We start from the raw sequence: 25,713 nt of genomic DNA on the forward strand, positions 1-25,713 counted from the left end.
CTTGCTCTGGGCTGGCTGGCTTGCTCCCTGGCGCTGCTTCGCAGGACAGCGTGTGCTGTGTGTGGGGACAGAGATCCCTGCAACTCCCTCCTTCAGGCAGGCCCCTGGCTGGCTGGGTGCTTTAGAGACCAAGCCGCTCCTAAAGGTGGAGAGAACCCATCCCACTTGGGGGGGAACGCCCATGACTGTGCCATCTTCATGAGACAGGCAGCTACTGGGGTTGGAAGGGGCATGCGGTCTCTACCCCACCTCGCTTCAGGGGAGTTATGGCTCCTTACCACAGACCCAGGAGCTTCCAGGTATGAGCCCCTCCCTCCAGCCCCATGGACATCTGCAGGCGCCTCTCTTGCCTTCGTGCACATCCCAGCTGGAGCAGATTTCCAGCTCGGGTGGACATACTCCCACTCATGCAGATTGAGCCAGCATGCTGCAGACAGCAGGGTAGCCTCAGCGGGATGGGCACGCTGCCTGCCCGGAGTACAGTCCCTTGCCGCCTGCGTGGGCGGCTGGTGTGTGCTGCGCAGCTGTTCTTAGCATGCTAGCTCTCAGAGCGAGTGTAGGTAAGTCTCCCCTCCAGCAGGTGTGTAGAGTACCCATCATTGCGGGCAAAGGGCTGGGAGCCCAGAGCTTCTGGGTTCCACTCCTGCCTCCAACACAGATTTGTTCCACAGCCTTGGGCAAGTCACTTAGTGCCTGCCTCCATCTCCCTCCGTCAGAGGGGGAGAACGGACCCTGCTGGCAGGGGGATTGCAGTTACTCAGCCTGCGATTGTGAGGCACGGGCCGACGGAGAGGATGTGGGGATCTCAATGCCACACACGGCTGAGCCCACGTCACATCCCGTTCACATTAAAGCCAGAACTCTAAATCAGGATTAGCCAAAAGCGCCATTTTCCAGCTGGTTTCCTTTTGTTCCGTCCTCCCAGACAGTAAAACTATAAATAACTCTTGGGCAAGGAGCACAGATGTAATGTGACCCTCTGACACTTGTGCGCTGCCGGCCCCACGCGGCCTGGAGCTGGCGCTCCCAGTGAGCGTGGCTGGATCTGCGCACTCGCGGTGGGGAGGAAGCTGCCAGGAGCCCAGCGCTTGCTGTTTGGTCTGTGAGAGGCAGCTGACATTTTGGAAGGAAACAGTTGCTCTTCACTCCTTCCTGTAGCAGGCAGCCTGAGGAGCGGCTGCGCTGGGCTGCCACGCTAGGCTGTCCCTGCGGGCGCGACCCCTTCGCCAAGAGGCAGGATCCCCCTCGGTGCCCAGGGTCAGGGTGCCCAGGTGGCTGGCAAGGCACTGCCAGGGCAGTGCATGGGGCAGGGCAGAGCGCGGAGAACATCTGTTCCTGCCGTGAGTATCCCCGGCACTTGGGGAAGGGACCATCAGCTTCTGACCCGGGGCCAAGAGAGATTTGTCACCAGGGCCGCTGCTCTGTGCTGGAAGGAGAGAGTTTGCTGCCCAACTAGTAAAAGGCTCCTAGGCATTGGAGAGATGCTGGCACGGACGGCTTACGAGGGACATTCTGTGCAGAATCTCTTTCTGCAACCCAACTCCTTGACAGAACAAGGAGTAATGGTCTCAAATTACAGTGGGGGAGATTTAGGTTGGATATTAGGAAAAATTTTCACTAGGAGGGTGGTGAAACACTGGAATGCGTTACCTAGGGAGGTGGTGGAATCTCCTTCCCTAGAAGTTTTTAAGGTCAGGCTTGACAAAGCCCTGTCTGGGATGATTTAGTTGGGGATCGGTCCTGCTTTGAGCAGGGGGTTGGACTAGATGACCTCCTGAGGTCCCTTCCCACCCTGATATTCTATGATTCCATGATCCCCACCCCCGGTCTCTCACAGGTTCCCTGGGCAGAGGGCACAGCTGCCCACACCCCTGTGTTGGCTGATCAAAGTCTTGCTACCTGGAAGACCACAAGGGGAGCTGTAGATAGGTTTGTCTGTGTGTGTGGGGTTGGGGGGTGTGAAGCAAGAATGAGAGGAGCTCTGATTTAACCATGTCTGGTTAATGCCTGGTAAGCAAAGACGGCAGCTCCCTGGGCAGGAGAGCTGGAGCAATCGTGGTTGTGCAGGGCAGGGGTCCAGTCTTGACATTAATGCCACTCCCAGGGTCCTTGGATCTGAATTTAGCACTGTCTCCACCTGAGCCCAGCTGGCAGGGAGCCAGCCCTGTGCGGCACGGCCAGCAGGTGTTTGGCTGGACCCGCTGTAACTCCGGGTAACCTGCCTGCCTGATCATGGGGGCTTCGCCTGAGCTAACGGGCAGTCGGAACCGCAGGCTAGACAGGCCTGGGAGATCAGGCGCCGACGGGGCAGGGATGGTGAGGACGGGGGCTCAGGGAGATGCAGGAGTCACACGAGTGTGTTCTGCAGCCCCGGGGGGAGGGGATGAAGCAAACAGCCCCAGATCTAGCAGCCCTGGGAACACAGCGTGTCTACAGGAGACCCACAGCCAGAGGCGGCTCATTCTCAGCAGATGCCAGGGAAGGCAAGTCCTGGCAACTGCACTAGGAAACAGCATCTGCTAAAGGAGCCAGCGTGGGCTGTGCCCTGGACAAGGGTGCGACAGTCACATGTCCCCTGGCCCTAGCTCGGCTCCTGACCTGGGCTGGCGGCACTGCCAGGAGCACGGTGGGGCAGGCTGGCTGCAGGGGCCACGGCTAGTTGCCCAGGTGTAGCCGGTGGTGTGAATTTAGAGGACCTGGTACAACCCCTGTGTGGACATTTAGCTTAAGCCTTGTCTCACAGACCTGGGTGAACCTAGACAAAGCGGCTCGTCGCGGAGAATGAGCGTCCGCAGAGCTCGGCGCTGGCCTACCTGAATGAGGCCAAGTCACACCTGGTGCGAGTGTCCATCGCAGACGAGCCCTCGTCAGGGCAGTAGCTCGGCAACAAGAGGGAGGCTGCGTGCTGGACTCACCCGTTACTGCCCCAGCTCCCGCAGTGGCGGCCGCAGGAAGCATGCCAAGGGAGGGGTTGCGAAGCGAAGTGTGTGGATGAGGGGCTGAGGGTGCCGGCTACTAGCGAGCTCTCCCTTTATACCAAGGCAGGTAATGCCTCCCCTGCCCCCCAAAACGGGCCACTCCCTTTACTTGCTGGATTACGCCATTCAGACACCTGGGCCCCCATCTGCCATAGACAAAGCAGCCACGTCAGGGACCCCAGGTACAGCCGGGCCCCAAGGGGTAGCACAGAGCATTTGCTGTGGGGAGGCCAAAGCCGCCGTGCACCCGGAGCCCCTTGTCTAGCACGCTCCCGAGCCCGCCGCAAGCGCACTGGAACATACCTGGGGCTGGCTGGTGGATGCAGCTGGGCCTCCGGCCCCCCGCTGGAGCAGGGCTGGGTGCCCCCCAGGCTGCCCGTCTCCTGGGGGCTGCGGCTCCCCTTCTGGTAGAAGGGCCTCCCCCTGCCAGGGGAACTAAACCTCCCCAAATGCTCCTTCAGCCTCCCAGCCCCGTTCCTGGCACTCTTCAGTCACCCCCATCTTGACGGGGGAAGGGGCTTCCCCTGGCTGGGACCCCCACAGAAGTGCAGGTGGCAGCACCAGCCTGTCCCTGGGCCTCCCCACAAGCCCTTTCCTGCAGCTGCCCTGCTGCCTCTCCACCCACTCACTCTCCTGAGCTGCAGCTGCCTTGCCCTTGAGCATCCCGCACCTTATATACCCGGGCAAGTCCTCCCAGCATGCCTTGCATTAGCCTACAATTCCCATGACCCTCCCCTAGGAACTACATTTCCCAGAATTCCCTTGGTCTAGCTTGACCTGGGACTGGGCCATGCCTGAGGGTCCAGGGCCAGCTCCTGCATGACAGTGCTCAGGGGGATGTTCTGTCCGGGTTTCCCTCACAGCAGGGGGAGGGGATTCATGCAGTGTGGGGTGGGTGAGGCTCGAGCTAGCTGAATCCCTCTGGGACCGAGAGAAACTCCCTCTTGGCTTCCGCATAAGGATCCAGGGTAAGGCAAGCAGTGACCCACGTGCTAAGCTTTGTGCGTGGGGCTGGCTCCTGTACGTGAAGTCAAACCCACGTGGGTGCGCGCCGGGACACCGGTACCTCGGACGCCCCTGGGTTCCTGAAAGCAGCATCCGTCTCAGCCAGGAGATACCTCGCAGGCTGCTATGCGGCACCGAGTTCCTGCCGGCGTCAGGGTGTGGTGGAGGAGGAGTGTGAGCAAATGGTGTTTGCTCACTTCTCACCTGGGGACCGGGGCGTTGAGTTTAGGAGTTTACCTGCTTCGTTTTCACCACCACTCCTCCGGGTCAGAACCTGGCTCTTGTCTGGGAGAGCTTGATGCTCAGAGACGGCTGGGAACTTGGGGGGCCTGTCTGAGAGACTCTTTAGGGACTGCTCAGCCCCTGCCCTCTGGAGAGCCAGGCCCTGCTAGGGGCCTCCAAGCGGGCCCCAGAAATTGTGAGTTCCTTGGAAGAGCTAGACCTGAGCTCATTAGACATCGAAGTTGCTCCTGCCGTTGGCTTCGGCTCACCCTGTCGCACCCGTCTGCCTGGAGCAGCATCTTTCCCTTTGGGGTGGTGACAGTTGGTGGCTTTTCCAGTCATTGAGGTCCAGGCTGGTGGGCAGCTCCTGCTGCAGCCTCTGGCTCCAGGTTCCCTCTGCTAGTGCTTTTGTCCCCTCCCCTTCTTCACATCCCCTTCGGGGCACAGATCGGATCCTGTGCCCCACTGCTGAGGGAGCAGCTGTGAGACCTGCCTTTGACTAGACAGGAAAGGGTGTGAGGGAGGCAGACAAGTTTCTTTTTCTGCGGGCACGCAGCCCAGAGAGACAATGACCACTGAGCGTGCAAATCCTCTCGAGTGGGGGAAGAACCTTCCTGGGTAACTGTCGTGTGCCTTCCCCAGGTTCTGACCGATGGCCCTGTGGATCCAGGCCCAGCAGCTGCAGGGAGAGGCCCTGCGCCAGATGCAGGCGCTGTACGGCCAGCACTTCCCCATCGAGGTGCGGCATTACCTCTCGCAGTGGATCGAGAGCCAAGCATGGTAGGTGAGCCCGCCCCGCTCCATGCCATTGTCACCGTGCCAGTGAAATTCTTCCTCCAGGGGCTGCATGGTGGAGCTGGGGGCCGGCTGCTGACGGTGCTCATTGCTGCTTGCAGAAGGTTCACCTAACTCCCCTTTCCTCTTCCCCCTGCAGTACGAGGGGTCTAGAATGGTACTGCCGCATGAACGCTGCATCCCGGCTCTGTCCCCAGGCTGGGGCGTGTGTCCTCTATCAAACGCTTCCCACCCCTACCCCACTGTTGGCCAATCTCTGTTTTATCAATTAAAAAAGGTAAATGCTGCTTTTGGCTGTGACAGAGACAGGCAACACAGCCTAGCGGTCTGAGCACAGATCTGGGGCCCATTGCTGGTTTGCTGTGTCTCAGTTTACCCTTTTGTAGGCACGTGGGTTACATTAACCAGTCATCATTTGTAAAGCCTTTTGCCCAGTGCCATGCATCAGCCTTGCTACCTCATCAGCCTTTCTACCTCTGTAGACGCCACTTGAAGCTGCCTGGTGAGGGATCCTGCACGAGGGGAGCTGCCCACTGCGGCAGGGAACCTGGATGCAGCCTCAGTGCCTCCCCCGTCAGAGTTGGCAGAAAGGCATCAGGGCGGGGCTCGCAACTTCACTCAGCCCGCACAGCAGCAAGGAGTCAGCAGCTGAGGGGACAGCCCTGTGAACACTCAGCAGGTCCCTCTGTGTATGCCCCATATAGTGGAGGGGGCACTGGCATGGTGGGGAAGCCAGAGGGTTCTGCACCCCAACTCTGCAGTCAGACGTGACTCCCAGCCAGCCAGTAAAACAGAAGGTTTATTAGATGACAGGAACATGGTCTAACACAGAGCTTGTAGGTGCAGAGAACAGGACCCCTCAGCTGGGTCCATTTTGGGGGTCAGTGAGCCAGACAACCACATCTGTACTTCACTCCATGTCCCCAGCCAGCCCCAAACTGAAACTCCCTCCAGCCCCATCTCCTCTGGGCTTTGTCCCTTTCCCGGGCCAGGAGGTCACCTGATTCCTTTGTTCTCCAACCCTTTAGCTCTCACCTTGCAGGGGGAAGGGCCCAGGCCATCAGTTGCCAGGAGACAGAGTGTCGGCCATTTATGTACCCTGGCCCTTTGCTCTGCAACAATTACACCCCCTTATCCCACCCCCTAGAGACTTAAGAAATGCATAGGGGAAACTGAGGCACCCCTACAGTATTCAGAGGAAACATTAAGAACAGGCCCACTTCGTCACAGTAAGTCAATACCCTTGACAGACACAGGCACATTTTCTTCACTGTCACAATTCTCCACCCAGGTAACAGGTAAGGTCCAGGGACACTCATCTTCCACTCTCCTCGCCTTCCCACCCTGCTGACTAGACAAAGCCATCAGCTCACTAGGCTGCCAAGGCTCATCCAAACTTTCCTTACCAAGCACCTTGCCACTCCCCACAGATCCCCTGCCCGGCCTGTGTCTCCCCCCACTCAGCTGGGGTCTCAGCTCCCACTGTGCTCAGCGCTGCCCTTCCTGTCCCAGTGGGGGTAGGCAGCAAGCTCGCTGCTTTCCTCACTGCATCAGAGCTAGCCTGAGCCCCCTCTCCGGTGTGCAAAGGGGCAGGGAGCATCTCTCTGTCCCACCCAGCCACAGGGGACTGGTTACAGGCAGGCAGGTAGCCTAAGCCCTAGCAGCTCCTCCCTGCTGCCAGCCAGGTCATCTGCATTTTCACTGACCATTTCCCTCTCTGCCAATTGTTTTCCTGGATTCAAATTCAAACCCTTGGCAGTTACCGGAGCAGGGCCTGGATCCTGTCCCAAAGAGACACAGTCACCCCACAACAGGGTTTTGCAGCTGGTGTCCTGGAGAACCCCAACGACCAGCCAGCCCCACCCCTCCTGGGTCTGCACAGGGATCTGGGCCATAGGCAGGGCGAGGGGCTTCGTCCCTGGGACCCTTACCCAGCTCACACAGCCCCTCAGCATCTGAGGCTGCACCACACGGGGCCAGACAACAGTTCTCTCTGTCCCAGGATCTCGCCACCCCAGGAATGTCTCCCCATTGACCGTCACCTTCTGCTCCCACTGGGGGTCCGAGGGGCCTGGCCCAAGGAAACTCCACACAGACATATAGGTTGGGGTCAGGAGTGGGAGCTTGTCCACTTCCCCACCCATCTGGCTGATGGAGTCTATGGCCTTGGGACCCAGCAAGGGAGCTAGACACCGGGGCTTTTCCGCAGGGTCCCCCTGGTTCAAATCGCCAGCCTGCTCAAAGGCAGTGAGGTGGCATCCACATCCCCCCACCCCCAACCAGGGGCAGCAATTTAGTCTCGAGGTTCCCTGCGGAACTGGCCCCCCGGGGTCTATCCCCACTCACCCCGGGGAGGTCCCCTAGGCCTCTCCGCTCCCCCACCGCCAGTTCATGCTGCTGCTGCTTCTGCAGCTCTTTCTCGGGCTCTCGCTGTCTCTCACCGTCCTCTTGCTCTCTCGGACTCAGCTTCAATCCCGCCCGTCTCCGATCCCCGGATGGGGAACCCGAGTGTGAAGACCCTCGTCTGGTCGGGGACAGGAGTCTTGGGAGTGCCTGGCTCCTACTCCAGCTGCTCCCAGATCCTGCTATAGCCCCATTTGGGGTCAGGAATCTGTTCCTTAGAGCGGTCATCCCCCTCCAGCTGTAGGATGAACTGTGTTTTGGTGAACTTCCCAATGTGCAACCCTCTCTTTCTGCACAGGGTTACAATGTCCTTCTTAAGGAGATGGTGATAGGCCACCACTCCGCTGTTCCCAAGTTGTTGTGGACTCACAGGCCTGTGTGCTCTCAGCTCCCCACAGTTTCCAGGGAGAACCCCTAGTGTGCCAGCCCTTCTCGAGGTCACCACCTCTTTGCCAAGGTCGAGCGGCAGACTCCTCCGCCCCTGGGACCGCTCACTGCAATCCCCAGGGGAACCCTGTTACTGCAAAAATCCTTCTCTCTCCCAGAGCCAAGCCGCAGGCAACTCCGCTCCTGAAACTGCTCATAGCAGTCCCCAGGGGGACCCCATTACTGCACAGTCCTTCTTGCTGGTCACACACTCCCAGGGGTTAACCGCCCCCCGAAACCGCTCCTCTCTGAGCCTTCAGCATGCCTAGTCCCCATCAATCCCCCTTTATTTTACTGCTCCCCAGTCACTTACTGCAGGAAGTGCCATCCATGGGGTGCAGTACATCCCACCGCTGCCACCAGTTGTCACGGAGTCCCTGGGCGATGCTCTGGAACTGCTCCCTATGAAGCCAGGCAGGACTCTGGGGAAGTCTCCTCTCTGGGAGCAGCCTGTCTCCAGGGCAAGAAGCTCACCCAGCTTCCACCTTCCTGGGTCTGACCTCGGAGCATTTAGCATCCTCTGCCCCTCCGTGCGCTTCCCACAGCGAGTCCGCCCAGGCGGCATCCTGGGGAAGACAGAGGGTCCTGCACCCCATCTTCGCAGTCAGACGTGACTCTCAGCCAGCCAGTAAAACAGAAGGTTTATTAGATGACAGGAACATGGTCTAACACAGAGCTTGCAGGTGCAGAGAACGGGACCCCGCAGCTGGGTCCATTTTGGGGGGCAGTGAGCCAGACAACCACGTCTGCACTTCACTCCATGTCCCAGCCAGCCCCAAACTGAAACTCCCTCCAGCCCCACCTCCTCTGGGCTTTGTCCCTTTCCTGGGCCAGGAGGTCACCTGATTCCTTTGTTCTCCAGCCCTTTCGCTTTCACCTTGCAGGGGGAAAGGGCCCAGCCATCAGTTGCCAGGAAACAGGGTGTCGGCCATTCTCTGTGTCCAGACCCCTGCACACACCTGCCCTCTAGGGCTCTGCAACCATCATACACCCTTACCCTACCACCTAGATACTTAAGAACTGCATAGGGGAAACTGAGGCACCCCCACAATATTCAGAGGAAACATTAAGAACAGTCCCGCTTCATCACAGCAGTCTCAGAGGCTGAGGGGCTGTGTGAGCTGGGTGAGGGTCCCAGGGACGAAGCCCCTCGCCCTGCCTATGGCCCAGATCCCTGTGCAGACCCAGGAGGGGTGGGGCTGGCTGGTTGTTGGGGTTCTTCAGGTTATCAGCTGCGAGACCCTGTTGTGGGGTGACTGTGTCTCTTTGGACAGGATCCAGGCCCTGCTCCAGTAGATTCATAGATTCATAGAATATCAGGGCTGGAAGGGACCTCAGGAGGTCATCTAGTCCAACCCCCTGCTCAAAGCAGGACCAATCCCCAATTTTTGCCCCAGATCCCTAAATGGCCCCCTCAAGGATTGAACTCACAACCCTGGGTTTAGCAGGCCAATGCTCAAACCACTGAGCTATCCCACCCCCCAATAACCCAGTAACTGCCAAGGGTTTGAATTTGAATCCAGGGAACCAATCGGTGGAGAGGGAAATGGTCAGTGAAAATGCAGATGACCTGGCTGGCAGCGGGGAGGAGCTGTTAGGCTCAGGATACCTGCCTGCCTGTAACCAGCCCCCTGGGGCTGGGTGGGACAGAGAGATGCTCCCCGCCCCCCTTACACACCAGAGAGGGGGCTCACGCTGGCTCTGATGCAGTGAGGAAAGTAGCGAGGTCACTGCCTACCCCCACTGGGACAGCAAGGGCAGCGCTGAGCACAGTGGGAGCTGAGACCCCAGCTGAGTGGGGGGAGACACAGGCCGGGCAGGGGATCTGTGGGGAGTGGCAAGGCACTGGGTAAGGAAAGTCTGGATGAGCCTAGGCAGCCTTGTGATCTGATGGCTGTGTCTAGTCAGCAGGGTGGGAAGGCGAGGAGAGTGGAAGATGAGTGTCCCTGGACCTTACCTGTTAGCTGGGTGGAGAATTGTGACAGTGAAGGAAACGTGCCTGTGTCTGTCAGGGGTATTGACTTGCCTATGGAGGGAACTACCCTGATCTCCAAGCAGTTGTCTGTGACCAGCCTTGTGTGCTGGGACCAGGGGAATGAGATCCCAAGCTGTGTGTCTGGGAAAGGAGAAAGTGTGTCCGGCTCTTCTTTGTCTGTGGAGCAGAGAGAAGGGACCTTTCAGCCTGTGATGGTTGTGGGTCGTGCAGTTGTCTCAGAGCTGGTTCTGGATTCAGCTAAAGCCCAGGAAGCGAAGGGTCCTAAGTTTGTGTCTGCTTGGGAGAATGGCCCTGTAACTAGTTCGCATCCAGTTAGTGTCTATGCAAAATCCCAGAGACCAGACAATTCTGGTGCTTGTATTTTGCCTGTTGCTAGGGTGTTGTTGGGAAAGGGTGGAGCAACTCTGTCTAATCAGGGTGAGATCCTAGCCAGGGCACAAGGAGAGCATGAAGGTGATGTGATTGTGTTACCTACTGAGGGTGTGGAAACCTGTAGCAAGAAGGAAAAGATTCCTGAACTTGTGTGTGGCAAAGAGAAGGAGAATGCTTCTGACCTTTTATCTAGGAAGTCTGTGAGTTTGCCTGAAAGGGGATTGTGTAGGAATCCACTGGATGGGCCAGAGGTAATTCTGGATGTAAGGGAGACCCAGAAAGAGTCTGTTGTTGCTCAGGAAAGTGTTCCTCTAGAGCAAGCCCTAGGTAAAGAGGGTAAAGGCAGAATTTCTGTGTAGGGTGAATTGTTGCATAGAGAAGCCCTAGGGAAAGGAATCCTCATGGAGTCTTTCCAAGCAGTTTACTGCAACTGAAGGGTGTGAAAGTGATTTTATCAAGAAAGTTTCAGTTCCTAACAGCCAGAAATTTTCTGTTGTGAATGGATCCACTGACTTTCCTGTTGAAAGATCCAGTGTGGAGAGCTTTGAGAAGGTCTCAGATGAAATGAAAGCTGTTAAGAAAGTTAAACAGTCCTATGACCAAGTGGCTGTGTCTGGCCAGCTTGTTGGGGAGACAAGGTTGTTGAGAAAGGAATGTCTCCATGCTAGTTCTGTAAGTGAACAGTATGTGGCCCAGGTCAAGATGGGGCCTCTTAACCAAGAGAGTGCGAATTGCAGCCCTCCAGACTGGAGCGCTGGGAGAAGACCCGATCCCAGTTTGACCCCCGGGGGTTTTGGGGTGGCAAAAGGGCACGGGCCGCATAAACCTTCCCACATGCGGTATGCGAGTCCTATCGACCACCTCCGACCTAAGGGAGGGCATGAAACTGGAAGGGCTTGGTGTAACTCCCACCAAGGAACGGGAGAGATGCTGGGGCATCCATGGGAACGCTGGTGGCTTTGAACTTCCCCAGGTCACTGGCAAAAGTGACCCCACTCAGTTTGGTCTTGAAGGGGAAAGAGATGTGAAGAAGTGGGACTGTTCTTAATGTTTCCTCTGAATATTGTAGGGGTGCCTCAGTTTCCCCTAAGCAGTTCTTAAGTCTCTAGGGGGTGGGATAAGGGTGTATGGTCATTGCAGAGCCCTAGAGGGCAGGTGTGTGCAGGAGTCTGGACACAGAGAATGGCCAACACCCTGCTTCCTGGCAACTGATGGCAAAGGAATCAGGTGACCTCCTGGCCTGGGAAAGGGACAAAGCCCAGAGGAGGGGGGTTGGAGGGAGTTTCAGTTTGGGCTGGCTGGGGACGAGGAGTGAAGTGCAGACGGGGTTGTTTGGCTCACTGACCCCCAAAATGGACCCAGCTGAGGGGTCCTGTTCTCTGCACCTACGAGCTCTGGTTTAGACCATGTTCCTGTCATCTAATAAACCTTCTGTTGTACTGGCTGGCTGAGAGTCCCGTCTGACTGCAGAGTTGTGGGGCAGGACCCTCTGGCTTCCCCAGGACCCCACCTGGGTGGACTCGCTGTGGGAAGTGCACGGAGGGGCAGAGGATGCTGAAAGCTCCGAGGTCAGACCCAGGAAGGTGGAAGCCGTGTGAGCTGGGTGTCCTGCAGACAGGCTGCTCCCAGGGAGGAGACTTCCCCAGAGTCCTGCCTGGCTTCATGGGGAGCAGTTCCAGAGCATCGCCCAGGGACACCGTGACAGTGGGGGAAGAGGGGCAGGCATAGGGGGCAGGTGCAGGTCTGGGGGGCGGGCTTGGGATGGGGCTTTGCTCCCATTCGCTCTGGGCTTTGTGTGGTGGGTTGGCCGGATCATCCCAGTTGGCTGAGGGATGGACGCAGGGGGGCCTCAGTTGTGGGGGGCTGAGTTCCCGCAGCAGATGCAGTCCCTGTGCCGAGTTGGGCCCTCCGCCCACCCCCTGTCTCTCTCTGTGCCAGGGACTCCATCGACCTCGATAACCCCCAGGAGAACCTTAAAGCCACCCAACTGCTGGAGGGGCTGATCCAGGAGCTGCAGAAGAAGGCAGATCACCAAGTGGGCGAGGACGGGTTCTTGCTGAAGATCAAGCTGGGGCACTATGCCACTCAGCTGCAGGTCAGTGCCCAGAGCCGCAATGGGGTGGCCTTTGCCCTCGTGTCCTGCCAGGGGCCGGTCACTCCCACTGGGCGCTCCCCCGTGGGCTGGCCAAGCCTGGCGCGTAGCAGGAGTCTGGGACAGCGGCAGAGTGTGTGATGGCAGGTGCCTGGTGCCCGTCGCTCCCCACTCCTCACCGCGTGGGACCAGTGCATCGCTGAGCCCCTCCGTCACCTGGCATGTCGCAGCCCCCCCAGCCGCTTCCGTCCCCCGCAGGCTCCTCGTCTGGCCAAGGGGAGCTGCCGTCCTGGCACAGGCTGGCTGGGGTGACCCCCATCCTCCCCCACGTGGCCTGGGAGCAGGGATGCTGGCAAGGTAGGTTAGGGCAGGAGCGGCCCCCCCACCTAGTGCCCATGGCACCCCTTTTCCCCCAGCCTGGGCCGGTGAGAGCCCCTGACTAGCCCTGCTCTGCGCCTGGCTCAGGGCCTTTGCTTTCCCTGCTGCAGAACACGTACGACCGGTGCCCCATGGAGCTGGTGCGCTGCATCCGCCACATCCTGTACCATGAGCAGCGGCTGGTTCGGGAGGCCACGAACGTGAGTAGCCAGGCAGGGGGGCCTTGTCTCTCTCCCCGTCTTTCTGGGGCCCCAGGGACACTGCCCCAGCCCAGCCCCGGCGCTGACTCTGCTGGGATCACCCTGGGGCCCCGCACCCCACCCTGTGCACGTGGCTCCAGCCACTGCCCCATGGCGTGAGCCTCGGCCTCCGTGCTGTGGGGCCCGTCGCTGCCCCCCATTGCAGCCCGGCCTCTCCCTGCCCCAGGCGTGGGGGGCACAGCACTGACCTGGCGCCCTCTCTCTGCAGAGCCCCTCCCCGGCCAGCAGCCTGGCGGACGCCATGTCCCAGAAGCACCTGCAGATCAACCAGACCTTCGAGGAGCTGCGCCTCGTCACCCAGGACACAGAGAACGAGCTGAAGAAGCTGCAGCAGACGCAGGAGTATTTCATCATCCAGTACCAGGAGAACATGCGCCTCCAAGGTGGGGGGATGGGGGGCGCTCGAGCCATGGGGAGAGGGAGGGGCCGTGGGGTTGGACTGCTGGGGGCAGGGACCTGCCCTGAGATCCCGTCCTTGGGGAGACACCAGCCCGTGCCAGCAAACGTGCCGAAGCACTTGCCCCGTCCCAGCTGCCGAGGGGGCGCCAGGCCCTGGGCTCCAGCTGGGTCCGGTGGGGGCTGCAGCTGGCGCGGGGGAGACTCTGCCATAGCATCTGGGGGGGCATCATCTCACCCACCTGCCCACTGCACCCCCATGAGGAGGCTGCAGGTATCTGAGCACTCCCAGGACGGTTCCCCTCCCCTCGCAGTCCCATGGGAGTCCCCAGCTCAGCACCGCCCCACCGGCTCCGTGGGGCCCGGGGAGCGAGTCTCCCCCCACCCCAGGGGCAGGCCTGGCGCAGGGGTTCTGGGGATGCCACCGAGGGTCGGGGAGCCCCCGGGGCAGGTGGGGCTCAGGCCTAATGCTCTTGGCCTCCTCCCCAGCCCAGTTCTCCCAGCTCTCCCAGCTGGGCCCCCAGGAGCGCATGTCCCGCGAGACGACGCTGCAGCAGAAGAAGGCGTCGCTGGAGGCCTGGCTGCACCGGGAGGCCCAGACACTACAGCAGTACCGAGTGGTGAGTGCCAACCCGGGGGCCCCCACTCCCTGCCCTGGTGCCAGCAGGGGGCGGTGACGCCCCCGTCCCCCGCTAACAGCCCGTCCCCTCGCAGGAGCTGGCAGAGAAGCACCAGAAAACCCTGCAGCTGCTGCGCAAGCAACAGACGACCATCCTGGACGACGAGCTGATTCAGTGGAAGCGGCGGCAGCAGCTGGCGGGGAACGGCGGCCCACCCGAGGGCACCCTGGACGTGCTGCAGTCCTGGTGCGTCCCCCCTCCCAGCGCTGCCGGGAACGGGGCTCGCGGGCCTGTGGGAAATGGGGACTGGGCACCCGGGAGCTGCCGCTTGGCCCCATGGCGGCTGGCTGGGAAACCAGCGAACGGTGCCGCCGGCAGCAGGGAATCCGGGGGAGTCACCGTGCTGCCCTGGGTCGCAAGAGGCAGCCCCGGGGGTGACCCTGATGGGTGACACTGCCCTCGCTGGCGTTGTTAGTCCAGGGCACCAGGGGTCACCTGCCCCCATCGCGAGGGATGTGGGACTGGATTCCTGGGGCGGCTGAGCTCCCCACATGGCTAGGCTAAGGCCGGACCGCTCCAGCCTGTGTTGGCCTGGCTCGGCCTGGACACCGCGGCCTGGAGGGTGTCCGTGGGGGGTGTCCATGGGGGAGGCACAGACAGGGAGCCCCATGACCAGCAGACACGGGATGCCACGGCCTGGGGCTCTGTGATGTTCCTGGGCTTTGCCAGAGGGCTGACCTGGCCCGGGGGCCCCTCGCCCCAGGTGTGAGAAGCTGGCCGAGATCATCTGGCAGAACCGGCAGCAGATCCGTCGGGCCGAGCACCTGTGCCAGCAGCTGCCCATCCCGGGGCCCGTAGAGGAGATGCTGGCTGAGCTCAATGGCACCATCACAGACATCATCTCCGCCCTGGTGACCAGGTAATAATGCAGGGGGCAGAGCTGGGCCGTGTCTGACTGCCCCACACGGGCTGGCAGAGCCAGGCTGGGTCTGGGCCCGTCTGCCTCACACGGGCTCAGGGACAGAGCTGGGCTGGGCCATCTGCCCCACACGGGCTGGCGGGGCTGAGGCTGAGCTCAGGGCACGGTTGGGAACAGGCTCAGACTCTGACCCGACCAGGCAGGACCTGGGCTGCGCGGGGCCACGGGCCGGCTGGGGCGGGGGGGCCGCTGGCACTGCAGGCGGGGTGGCGAGAGAAAGGGGCTCGTGGGGCAAGCGCTCTGGGTGGGGGGGGCCCTGGCTCGGGGGCGTGGAGGGGGGATCTGGGCGCAGGTGCTGTGAGCCAGGGCGGGGATGCGGTGGTCTCGTCACCCCTCCCCGCACCTGGAGGTTGTAGCTCCGGCCCCGGGGCCCATCTCGCAGCCGCAGGCCCCATGATGCTGGCTCCTCCCCCCAGCACCTTCATCATCGAGAAGCAGCCCCCCCAGGTGCTGAAGACGCAGACCAAGTTCGCGGCCACGGTGCGGCTGCTGGTGGGGGGGAAGCTGAATGTGCACATGAACCCGCCCCAGGTGAAGGCCACCATCATCAGCGAGCAGCAAGCCAAGGCCCTGCTGAAGAACGAAAGCACCCGCAAGTAATGCCCCCCCGCCACTCGCCCGGGGCAGGTCCTGGGGGACCCCCGAGCTGGCCCTGCTGAGCCACGCGGCTCCTGTTGAGTCCCAGGGTAACTGGGTGGGGTAACTGGGGGGCTCTGGCAGGACCCTGTGGGGCTGGTCCCTTGTTGTCTCTGCGTCCCATTGCTCACGTAGCCTGGATCCCCCGGAGAGAGCCCAGCCCAGCGCGTGGCCCGCTCTGACCCCCGGGGTATCGCTGAGTGGAGGGAGGGTCAGCCGCACGCCTGTGGGGCTGGCGACTGGCCCCTTTCCCAGCACCCCCAGTGGAGTCCCCGAGCTGCCCCCCATGGTGACTGTTGGCACCGCCCAGTCCCCCCCCATCCCCCCTGGCCGTCGGAGCTGGCCCAGTGCCTGGCCCCCCTCACCTGCCTTTCCCGTTGCAGCGAGAGCAGTGGGGAGATCCTGAACAACTGCTGCGTGATGGAGTACCACCAAGCCACGGGCACCCTGAGCGCCCACTTCAGGAACATGGTGAGAGCCGGGCCGCAGGCATCGCCCCTGCCCCCTGCCCCCACCCGCCTCTCACGCTCTCCCCTGCCTCCCGCAGTCCCTGAAGCGCATCAAGCGCTCGGATCGGCGTGGCGCCGAGTCGGTGACCGAGGAGAAGTTCACCATCCTCTTCGAGTCGCAGTTCAGCGTCGGCGGCAACGAGCTGGTCTTCCAGGTCAAGGTAAAGCCAGCACCACTGCCCAGGGCCCTGCCCGGCGCTGGGGGCTCCAGGAGCCCTTCTGGGGCTGGTGTCAGGCTTGGCCGTGTCGCCCGTCCCCAGGACGGTCCCTCCGGGTTGAGGGAGGGACACAGGAATTCCTGAGCCTCGGTCACGAGCTGGGGCAGCCCCGGGGGGCGCAGGGTCCGTGGGTGGGCATGGAGGCGAGAAGCATGGGGGGGGGGGGGCTTGGTCTGATTGAGAGTCGCCCAGCGGCAGGTGGGGGAAGGGCAGGAACCGGAGCTGGGTCCAGCCCCCACCCCTGCCCCACACTCAGCCCGGCCCTGCCGGTTCCCACAGACGCTGTCCCTGCCCGTGGTGGTGATCGTGCACGGGAGCCAGGACAACAACGCCACGGCCACCGTGCTCTGGGATAACGCCTTCGCCGAGCCGGTGAGCAGCCAGCGCCGCCGGGGGGCAGAGTCCCACACCCGGGGGGCCTGCCCCGCTTCACTTGGGGCCCCAGATGTGCATTGCCCTTGGGCCCCCCACATCATCAGGTCCTTTGGTCTGGGCCCCCCGCACCTGGCCCCTCCTGCAGCCCTCTCTGTTCTCGCCTGGGCAGTCTCCCATTCCTGCCCTCCGCTGGCCTCTGCACCAGGAGTTCTGGGGGAGGGAGGCACACGGGGCGGGCGAGGGGAGCTCTGGGAGTGGGGGTCAGGGGCGCAGGGGGGTGAGGGTCAGGGGGAGGGGGACAGGAGGTCTGAGGAGGAGGAGGGGAGCTCCGGGAGTTGGCGGCACAGGGGCAGGGGGAGGGGGACCCTGGAGGGGGGGCGCAGGGGGTGAGTGCCACAGGAGGGGGGCACTGGGATAGTGCATGGATGCTGCTGGCTCCTGGGGCCGGAGCTCTCCCCGCTGGGTTCCCTGCCCGGGTGCGGCTGGAGCCCCCCTGACCGCAGGCTCCCGCGCTGCCCCCTCCCGCAGGGCCGGGTGCCATTCGCCGTGCCCGACAAGGTGCTGTGGCCCCAGCTGTGCGAGGCGCTCAACATGAAGTTCAAGGCCGAGGTGCAGAGCAGCCGGGGGCTGACGAAGGAGAACTTGCTCTTCCTGGCCCAGAAGCTCTTCACCAGCAGCAGTGGCCAGCTGGAGGAGTACAGCGCCATGTCCGTCTCCTGGTCCCAGTTCAACAGGGTGAGCCGTGCCACACCGCCGGGGGGCGGGGGGCACCGGCTCGCGGGGCGACTTGGTGACAGCAGCATGGGGAGGGTTGTGGGGCAGCAGGAGACCCAGGGTGGCCTGACCCATTAATGTCCTTCGACTGCTGAAATTCTTACCTCGGCCTCCCCGGCCCCGCTGAGCACCGTCCCTCCCGCTCCCCTCAAGTGTTGCCCCCCACACACACTCCCCTCGAGCGCCATCCCTCCCGCAGCCCCGGCCAGACATCCCTCCCGCCCCCCGAGTGCCGTCCTGCCTGCCCCCTCGAGCGCTGTCCCTCCCGCAGCCCCGGCCAGACATCCTCCCAAGTGATTTGTTCTCTGACCCGCCCCGGGGGAGACTTGTCAGTGCGGGGCTGGGGAGCGCTGTGTTCTGCTGGGGTTTGCTATGTGCAGTCCAGGCTGCTCCAGCACTGCCATGGATTGCCTGCAGCCCCATGGGCCGGGAGTGAGCCCTGTGGCACGACCCGCAGGCCTGGCCATCACCGCATTGGTCTTCCCCCAGGAGAACTTACCCGGCTGGAATTACACTTTCTGGCAGTGGTTCGACGGGGTCATGGAGGTGCTGAAGAAGCATCAGAAGCCTCACTGGAACGATGGGTGAGAGCCTCCTTCCCATAACGGCCGGCACGGCACAGCCCCCCCGACTGCCAGCCCTTCACCCCCTTCTCTGTGCTCCAGGGCCATCCTGGGCTTCGTCAACAAGCAGCAAGCGCACGACCTGCTGATCAACAAGCCGGACGGGACCTTCCTGCTGCGGTTCAGCGACTCCGAGATCGGGGGCATCACCATCGCCTGGAAGTTTGACTCGCGTGAGTCAGGGTGGGCTGGGGCCAGGGCTGGGCTGGCTTTGCCGCTCCTCTAGCCGCTGGGGCACCCCATGGTTCCATCGGGAGTCTGGTGGGGAAAAGCTGACGGAATGGGGGCATCTCAGTCCGCCCTGCCGGCCGGCACAAGGGGACAGAGACATGGCGGTGACCTCCAGCCAGCATGGCTGGCGGGGAAGGACAGCCCAGTCCCCTGCCCGGCCCACCTGGGATCAGGGCACCTGAGCGCAAGGCCAGGTTTGCTCTCGGCTCCTTTGCCTGCCATGCCTGGCCCTTCGCGGGCCGGCTCACGCTGCCACCTTTCTCCTGTAGCCGACCGCAACCTGTGGAACCTGAAACCCTTCACGACCAGAGACTTCTCCATCCGCTCGCTGGCCGACCGCCTTGGTGACCTCAGTTACCTCAACTACGTGTTCCCCGACCGGCCCAAGGACGAGGTCTTCTCCAAGTACTACACGCCGGTTCTCTGTGAGTCTCTCGGCGAGCGGAGCCGCTGCAGCAGGTCCGCCCGACGCGGCGCGCGCTGGCTGAGGGGCTCTGCCGAGACCTGGCCCCCTCGGCTGCTGGCGGGGCTCGGCCTGGCCCGGGTGTTCTGCGGCGTGGGTGGGGGGAAGGCAGGTTCCTACAGCCTGACAGGACGCGCGGGACAGCAGCCGGGCCGTGCGTGCGCTTACACCAGCAGGCTGCAGCAGGAGCTTGCGGGTGACGGGGCAGCGCTGGGTTGCAGGGGCAGGGTTCTCGCCAACACCCAGCGTTCGGACTGCTGGGCTCACGGCTCTTTCCTCCCACTGCAGGCAAAGCCGTGGATGGCTACGTGAAGCCCCAGATCAAACAGGTGGTGCCAGAGTAAGTACTTCCCCGCCGGCATGGCTCTTGTCTTGTCCAGTTTTGGGCCCCACACTTCAAGAAGGATGTGGATAAATTGGAGAGAGTCCAGCGAAGGGCAACAAAAATGATTAGGGGCCTGGAACACATGAGTTATGAGGAGAGGCTGAGGGAGCTGGGATTGTTTAGCCTGCAGAAGAGAAGAATGAGGGGGGATTTGATAGCTGCTTTCAACTACCTGAAAGGGGGTTCCAAAGAGGATGGCTCTAGACTGTTCTCAATGGTAGCAGATGACAGAACGAGGAGTAATGGTCTCAAGTTGCAGTGGGGGAGGTTTAGATTGGATATTAGGAAAAACTTTTTCACTAAGAGGGTGGTGAAACACTGGAATGCGTTACCTAGGGAGGTGGTGGAATCTCCTTCCTTAGAGGTTTTTAAGGTCAGGCTTGACAAAGCCCTGGCTGGGATGATTTAACTGGGAATTGGTCCTGCTTTGAGCAGGGGGTTGGACTAGATGACCTTCTGGGGTCCCTTCCAACCCTGATATTCTATGATTCTGGGCTTCTCCCCCTCCAGCAAGCCAGGCTGTGCCCTCGGCGAGTCCGGCCAGCCAAGGCCCAGTTCCCTGCAGACCTGGCAGGCACCTGGCCCGGCCTTTTGGGTGAAGTGCCAGCAAGTAGCTCCCAGTGGGACTCAACCAGGGGGAGGCTCACTGCCTTTTGAGCCCGCTCTGCACTGGGTTAAAGTCTGTTCCCGGCTGCGAGCGAGGGACTGACTGTGACGATGTGAGGATGTTAAGGTCAGGCTTGACAAAGCCCTGGCTGGGATGATTTAATTGGGGATTGGTCCTGCTTTTGAGCAGGGGGTTGGACTAGATGACCTCCTGAGGTCCCTTCCAACCCTGATATTCTATGAGTCTATGATTCTATGACTCAGCAGGGAGGGGGGAGTGTTGACCCGGGAATGTGCCCTGGGGATGGGAGACCTGAGAGCCTGTCACCTGAGCCAGGAGGGGGAGGGGGAGGTGACACCTGTGCCCAGGAATGTGGATGGAGACTGCAGCAGGGAACCTGCTGGGAGGGTTTAGTTTCAGTTTGGGGCTGGGTGGAGGAACACAGGGAACCCCAGGGCTGGGGTCTAAGCTCCCTGCTCCCCCAGAAGGACGTGATTGAGGGGTCCTGGTTGTACCCACAAGCTCTGTTGGGGGCTGTGTTCCTGTTGTCCAATAAACCTTCTGTTTTACTGGCTGGCTGAGAGTCTCAGTGAATCCCAGGAAGAGGGGGGCAGGGCCTGGACTCCCCCACTCTCCGTGACACTGACACCAAGCATGGCTCGGCTCGGCTCAGGTGCCAAACCGGGTCTGCTGGCCCCTTGGCCACAGGCCCCCCATGTGTGAATGCAGGCCATGGCGGGGGGCGTAAGGCACCACGGGCACCCCCCCCCAGCCTGGCCCAAACGGAACCCCTGGCAGCAGCACCATAATTACGAAAGGGAGCTAGAGCCAGGGCTGGGGCCAGGAGGACCTGAGCTGTCACTCCAGCCAGGCTGGGCCCCAGGGAGAGGGCTGAGCCTGCCCTGGAGCCGGCCCTACAGTGTGACACCAAGGCCCCCAGCATCTCTGCCCCCCGCTGCTCGAATTTCAGCCGGGGGGCAGGCTCCCTTACTGCTTTTAGCAGCTCCCTCAGTTCTGCCTTGTGCTCCCTCCTTCTCACTCTGTGCATTAGGCCAGCCCCTTGATGTTCAGGGCCCCCCCCTGCTTTTTTCCCCATCATCGGGCCGCTACTCCCTTGTTGGTGCCCCCAGCCCAGCTGACGCACCGGTCCCTCATCTGTTCCAGGTTTGCCAGCGCCTCCGGGGATCCCGCCGCCGGAACGGTCACCTACATGGATCAGGCACCGTCGCCGGCCGTGTGCTCCCAGCCGCATTACAACGTCTACCCGCAGAAGTAGGTGCTGCTCCTTCCCCAGGCCTGAGCCGCGTTCCGGAGGCGAGGGGTTCCCCCGTGCTAGGGGCATGTTTAGCTGGAGCATGCTGCTCCCGGCCCCCCGGCGTGCCTATTCTGGGATGCCTCGCTCTGTCTCTGTCTGGATGATCGAGGAGCTAAAGGAGCACTCAAAGATGATAAGGACATTGCGGAGAAACTAAATGAATTCTTTGCATCGGTCTTCGCTGTTGAGGAGGCGAGGGAGATTCCCAAATCTGAGCCATTTTTAGGTGACAGATCTGAGGAACTGTCCCAGATTGAGGTGTCATTAGAGGAGGTTTTGGAACAAATAGATAAACTAAACAGTAATAAGTCTCCAGGACTCAATGGTTTTCACCCAAGAGTTCTGAAGGAACTCAAATGTGAAATTGCAGGACTACTAACTATAGTCTGTAACCTATCATTTAAATCAGTTTCGGTACCAAATGACTGGAGGATAGCTAATGTGATGCCAATTTTTGAAAAGGGCTCCAGAGGAGACCCTGGCAACTACAGGCTAGTAAGCCTCACTTCAGTACCGGGCAAATTGGCGAGGCATGATTTCCCTTTACAAAAACCATGTTGACTATTTCCCAACAAATTATGTTCATCTATGTGTCTGACAATTTTGTTCTTTACTAAATGGCCCAACTTGATTATCATACACATTGTAAGGAGAGTGTTCACTTTAGATAAGCTATTACCAGCAGGAGAGTGGGGTGGGAGGAGGTATTGTTTCATGGTCTCTGTGTATATAAAGTCTTCTGCAGTTTCCACAGTATGCATCCGATGAAGTGAGCTGTAGCTCACGAAAGCTTATGCTCAAATAAATTGGTTAGTCTCTAAGGTGCCACAAGTACTCCTTTTCTTTTAACCAATCTACTAGAATTCTTTGAGGGGGTCAACAAGCATGGGGACAAAGGAGATCCAGTGGATATAGTGTATTTAAATTTTCAGAAAGCCTTTGACAAGGTCCCTCATCAAAGGCTCTTAAGCAAAATAAGCAGTCATGGGATAAGAGGGAAGGCCCTCTCATGGATTGGTAACTGGTTAAAAGATAGGAAACCAAGGGTAGTTATAAATGGTCAGTTTTCAGAATGGAGACAGGTAAATAGTGGTGTCCCCTAGGAATCTGTACTGGGCCAAGTCCTATTTAACATATTCATAAATGATCTGGAAAAGGGGGTAAACAATGAAGAGGCAAAATTTGCAGATGATAGAGAACTACTTAAGATAGTTAAGTCCCAGGCAGACTGTGAAGAGCTACAAAAGGATCTCTCAAAACTGGGTGACTGGGCCACAAAATGGCAGATGAAATTTAATGTTGATAAATGCAAAGTGATGCACATTGGAAAACATCATCCCAACTATACCTAGACAATGATGGGATCTGAATTAGCTGTTCCCACTCAAGAAAGAGATCTTAGAGTCATTATGGATAGTTCTCTGAAACCATCCACTCAATGTGCAGCGGCAGACAAAAAAGCAAACGGAATGTTGGGAATCATTAAGAAAGAGATAGCTAATAGGACAGAAAATATCATATTCCCTCTATATAAATCCATGGTACGCCCACATCTTGAATACTGCGTGCAGATGTGGTCGCCCCATCTCAAAAAAGATCTATTGGAATTTGAAATGTTCAGAAAAGGGCAGCAAAAATGATGAGGGGTAGGGAATGGCTTCTGTATGAGGAGAGATTAATAAGACTGTGTCGTCTCTTTTCCAAGCTGAAAAGTCCAAGGGGAGACATGGTAGAGGTCTATAAAATCATGACTGGTGTGGAGAAAGTAAATGAGGAAGTGTTAGTTACTTCTTCTCATAACACAAGAACAAGGGGCCACCCAATGAAATTCATAGGTAGCAGGTTTAACACAAACACAAGAAAGTATTTTTTCACTCAACGCACTGTCAGCCTCTGGCACTCCTTGCCAGAGGGTGTTGTGAAGGCCAAGACTATAACGGGGTTCAAAAGGGAGCTAGATAGATGCAGGGGAGACAGGTCCATCAATGGCTATTAGCCAGGATGGGCAGGAATGGTGTCCCTAGACTAACCTCACACTTGGTAAGGCAAGTCACATCTGTGACATCTTTTCACGTATTTATACCTGCTCCTGTATTTTCTACTCCATGCATCTGATGAAGTGGGTGTTAGCCCACGAAAGCTTATGTCCAAATAAATTTGTTAGTCTCTAAGGCGTCACAAGGACGCTTCATTGTTTTCCCTAGCGTCGGTTTGCCAGAAGCTGGGAACGGGTGCCGGGGGATGGATCACATGATGATTCCCTGTTCTGTTCATTCCCTCTGGGGCACCTGGCATTGGCCACCATCGGAAGACAGGATGTTGGGCTCGATGGACCTTTGGTCTGACCCAGTCTGGCTGCTCTTATGTAGGTCTCTCTCTCTCTCTCAGCTCCGACTCCGTCCTGGATCCCGAGGGCGAGTTCGACCTGGACGATACAATGGACGTCGCGCGACACGTGGAAGAGCTTCTCCGGCGGCCCATGGACACTCAGTGGATCCCCCACAGCCAGTCGTGACCCTGCGCTGTGGTATGGCCCTGGCCCGGCAGCCGTGTCCCTGGGAAACGATCCGGGGCGCGTGCCCTGTGGAGAGCAGCCCTGTGTTGGGGTCTCTGTGCGTGGGCCCCTGTGTGGGGGGTGCTCGTCCGGGGGCTTTGCTCTGCACCAGCTGCAGCGTTGCCGTTGTTGGCTGCATCTGTGGGGTCCCCAGCTCTGGCAGGGCCCCTCCCCCTCGCTCAGCGCTCCTCCCCCGCCCTGGCAGAGCTGCCTCTCTCGGGGGCGTGGGGGACGTGGCCCAGCCCAGCCTCCCCCCGTAGCAGCCACCTTGGTTTCTTTATCGAGATCGTCCTCTGCCCCATCCTCCCCCATCACGCACTGTACCTTAGAGGGAGATGACATGATCCCAGCGGGCCTCAGCCCCAAAAGCCAGGCAGGGGGTTGAAGAGCAAGAGGCAACCCTGGAGCAGCCCCTGTTCTGGGAGGGGAAGGCTGGGCAGCAGCCTGGGGAGGGACAAGCAGGGGTCTCTGACCCCCTTCCCCCATGGGCTCATCCCTCCCCTCCCCCTGCTGGCCCTTAGGTGATGCCCCCCTTCCTTGTAGCAGCAGGGGAAGGGGGATTCCCCTCTCGCCCCAGCTGTTGCTTCTGGCTCTCAACCACTTTACTCTCGTGACCAACCAGGCAATAAAACTGATGTTTTTTTTAAAGCCAGTTTGCGAAGTGAGGCTCTGCGCCAAGCCCAGGCTGCTCCGGCCGGTGCTCTGGGGTATCCGTCCATCCTCAGCAGCACAGGGCTGCGGGCCCAGCTGCGTGCACGGGGAGCTTGCTATTTTTAGCCGGCCCCCTGCGCACAGCCTGCTCAGCACCAGCTGTGCTGGGGAGGGGGCTCGGGTGCATGAGGTCAAGGGGCAGGCAGGGCAGTGCTGGGGTCCCCCTTGTACAGGTGGGCGCTGAGGGACTGGCCCAAGACAATGCAGGATGGCTATGGCAGAGCTGGGCCTGGCCCATGCCCCATCCATCCTTTGCACTGGTCACTGGGCTCCCAGCCAGCCCCCCCCCCCCGACCCCGAGGGAGGGAGTGAAATTGGGGCATGCAGGGGCTGGGGAAAAGGAGCAGGCCCCCTGCTTCAGGCCAAGCTCTAAAGTGAAGAAACCCAGCTGGGCACTGCTGCAGGTTTGCGGCTTGCCACAAGGTGGCAGCACAACACAGCACTAGGGCCCTGCTCCTGCCCCAGCCCTGCAGGCGGGCACCCAGGGGTGCAGCAGGGACCCTCCCTGGGAGAGCAGCTCCCCTGCAGTGGCGCTAGGCTGGGCCCTGACTCCCAGCTGCTGCTGAGCTGGGCCGGGAGCTGGGGCATCCACTGCTCCTGTGGCTCCTTTGCCAAGGGGCCATGGAGCACCTCCCTGCTGCGAGAGCAGCTAAGCACCCCTGTCAAACCTGCAGGGTGCCCTCTTGGAGCACAGGTGAGCCGTCCCCGCCGTGCAAATAGCCCCTTGCCCATGCTGCTGGCCTGCCAGTAACAGGATTCTGGGCTCTGCCCTGTATGCCCCGTTCTCTCCCTTGCAGCCAGCACCTCCTTTTATACATGGGGGACACCTGTCCAGAGGGGCCTTCATCCACCCCCCTCCATCAGCAAATCAAAGCCATTCCCACCCCCCACCCCCCGTCAGTGCCTCAGTGTAAAAGAACGGAGCCTGAAGCCCTCAGGCCTGTGCTTGGTTCAGGTGACGGCTGTGGGCGTGAGCAAGCAGAGGATATAAACCGTAAGACATCACTGGGGCAGGAGGTGAGCTGCTGCGCCCGCAGCCAGGCTGTGGCCCTGGCCCAGGAAAGCAGGAGAGGTTCCCTGGTGGACCATGGAGATGAAACACGCAGCCATGGCAGGGCTGGGCAAGGCGCCTGCTCGGCTCGAGCCCTGAATGTAGAAGCCAAATGCTCTCTGGCCCAGGGGCTGCTCTGCAGTGGGCAGGGAGCTGGCAGCGAGGCCAGTAGTGCCCGCAGAAGGGGACAGGCCCAGGGCAACAAAAGCCGATCTGAAGAGCTTGTGCACAACCCCGGGCACCCCCCTTTTCCTTGGGGAAGGGGAACTAGCCCTGCAGGCTTGACTTCCAGGCCCTGTGGCTCCTATGCTGGCATTTCAATAACCTTGCACAGCTTCT

At 60.3% G+C, this 25,713-nt stretch overlaps 2 protein-coding genes across 6 annotated transcripts in view; both read left to right on the forward strand.

Annotated features, from left to right (window-relative positions):
- Nucleotides 1–25,713, forward strand: part of ATP6V0A1 (ATPase H+ transporting V0 subunit a1) — a 192,822-nt gene that overhangs the window by 33,848 nt on the left and 133,261 nt on the right. The window lies entirely within an intron of this gene.
- Nucleotides 1,087–24,260, forward strand: LOC140904002 (signal transducer and activator of transcription 5B-like). 5 transcript variants are annotated; one of them, XM_073326114.1, is made up of 20 exons: nt 1,089–1,340; nt 2,744–3,045; nt 4,848–4,985; nt 12,136–12,292; nt 12,778–12,867; nt 13,136–13,310; nt 13,813–13,943; nt 14,038–14,189; nt 14,707–14,862; nt 15,339–15,518; nt 15,942–16,029; nt 16,106–16,228; nt 16,565–16,657; nt 17,189–17,395; nt 17,924–18,018; nt 18,100–18,230; nt 18,558–18,713; nt 19,040–19,091; nt 20,908–21,015; nt 23,447–24,260. In XM_073326114.1, the coding sequence occupies exons 3-20, from the start codon at nt 4,858–4,860 to the stop codon at nt 23,571–23,573; spliced, it is 2,349 nt and encodes a 782-aa protein (XP_073182215.1). In that variant the 5' UTR covers nt 1,089–1,340; nt 2,744–3,045; nt 4,848–4,857; the 3' UTR covers nt 23,574–24,260. The 5 variants fall into 5 exon arrangements, with proteins under 5 accessions (XP_073182219.1, XP_073182217.1, XP_073182215.1 ...); XM_073326118.1 differs by lacking the exon at nt 15,339–15,518 and having other exon boundaries at nt 1,087–1,340; XM_073326116.1 differs by lacking the exons at nt 20,908–21,015; nt 23,447–24,260 and adding an exon at nt 19,647–19,868 and having other exon boundaries at nt 1,088–1,340.

Source organism: Lepidochelys kempii, chromosome 27 (genome assembly GCF_965140265.1).
Source record: "Lepidochelys kempii isolate rLepKem1 chromosome 27, rLepKem1.hap2, whole genome shotgun sequence".
In the NCBI taxonomy this organism is placed as follows: domain Eukaryota; kingdom Metazoa; phylum Chordata; order Testudines; family Cheloniidae; genus Lepidochelys; species Lepidochelys kempii.

What these genes read in the sequence shown, in the direction of transcription:
- LOC140904002 (XM_073326114.1), top strand. Translation starts at nt 4,858, where the DNA reads ATGGCCCTGTGGATCCAGGCCCAGCAGCTGCAGGGAGAGGCCCTGCGC. An exon ending in GGAGAACATGCGCCTCCAAG is followed by an intron (nt 13,311 to 13,812) that starts GTGGGGGGATGG and finishes CCTCCTCCCCAG; the next exon opens with CCCAGTTCTCCCAGCTCTCC. An exon ending in GCGCCCACTTCAGGAACATG is followed by an intron (nt 16,030 to 16,105) that starts GTGAGAGCCGGG and finishes TGCCTCCCGCAG; the next exon opens with TCCCTGAAGCGCATCAAGCG.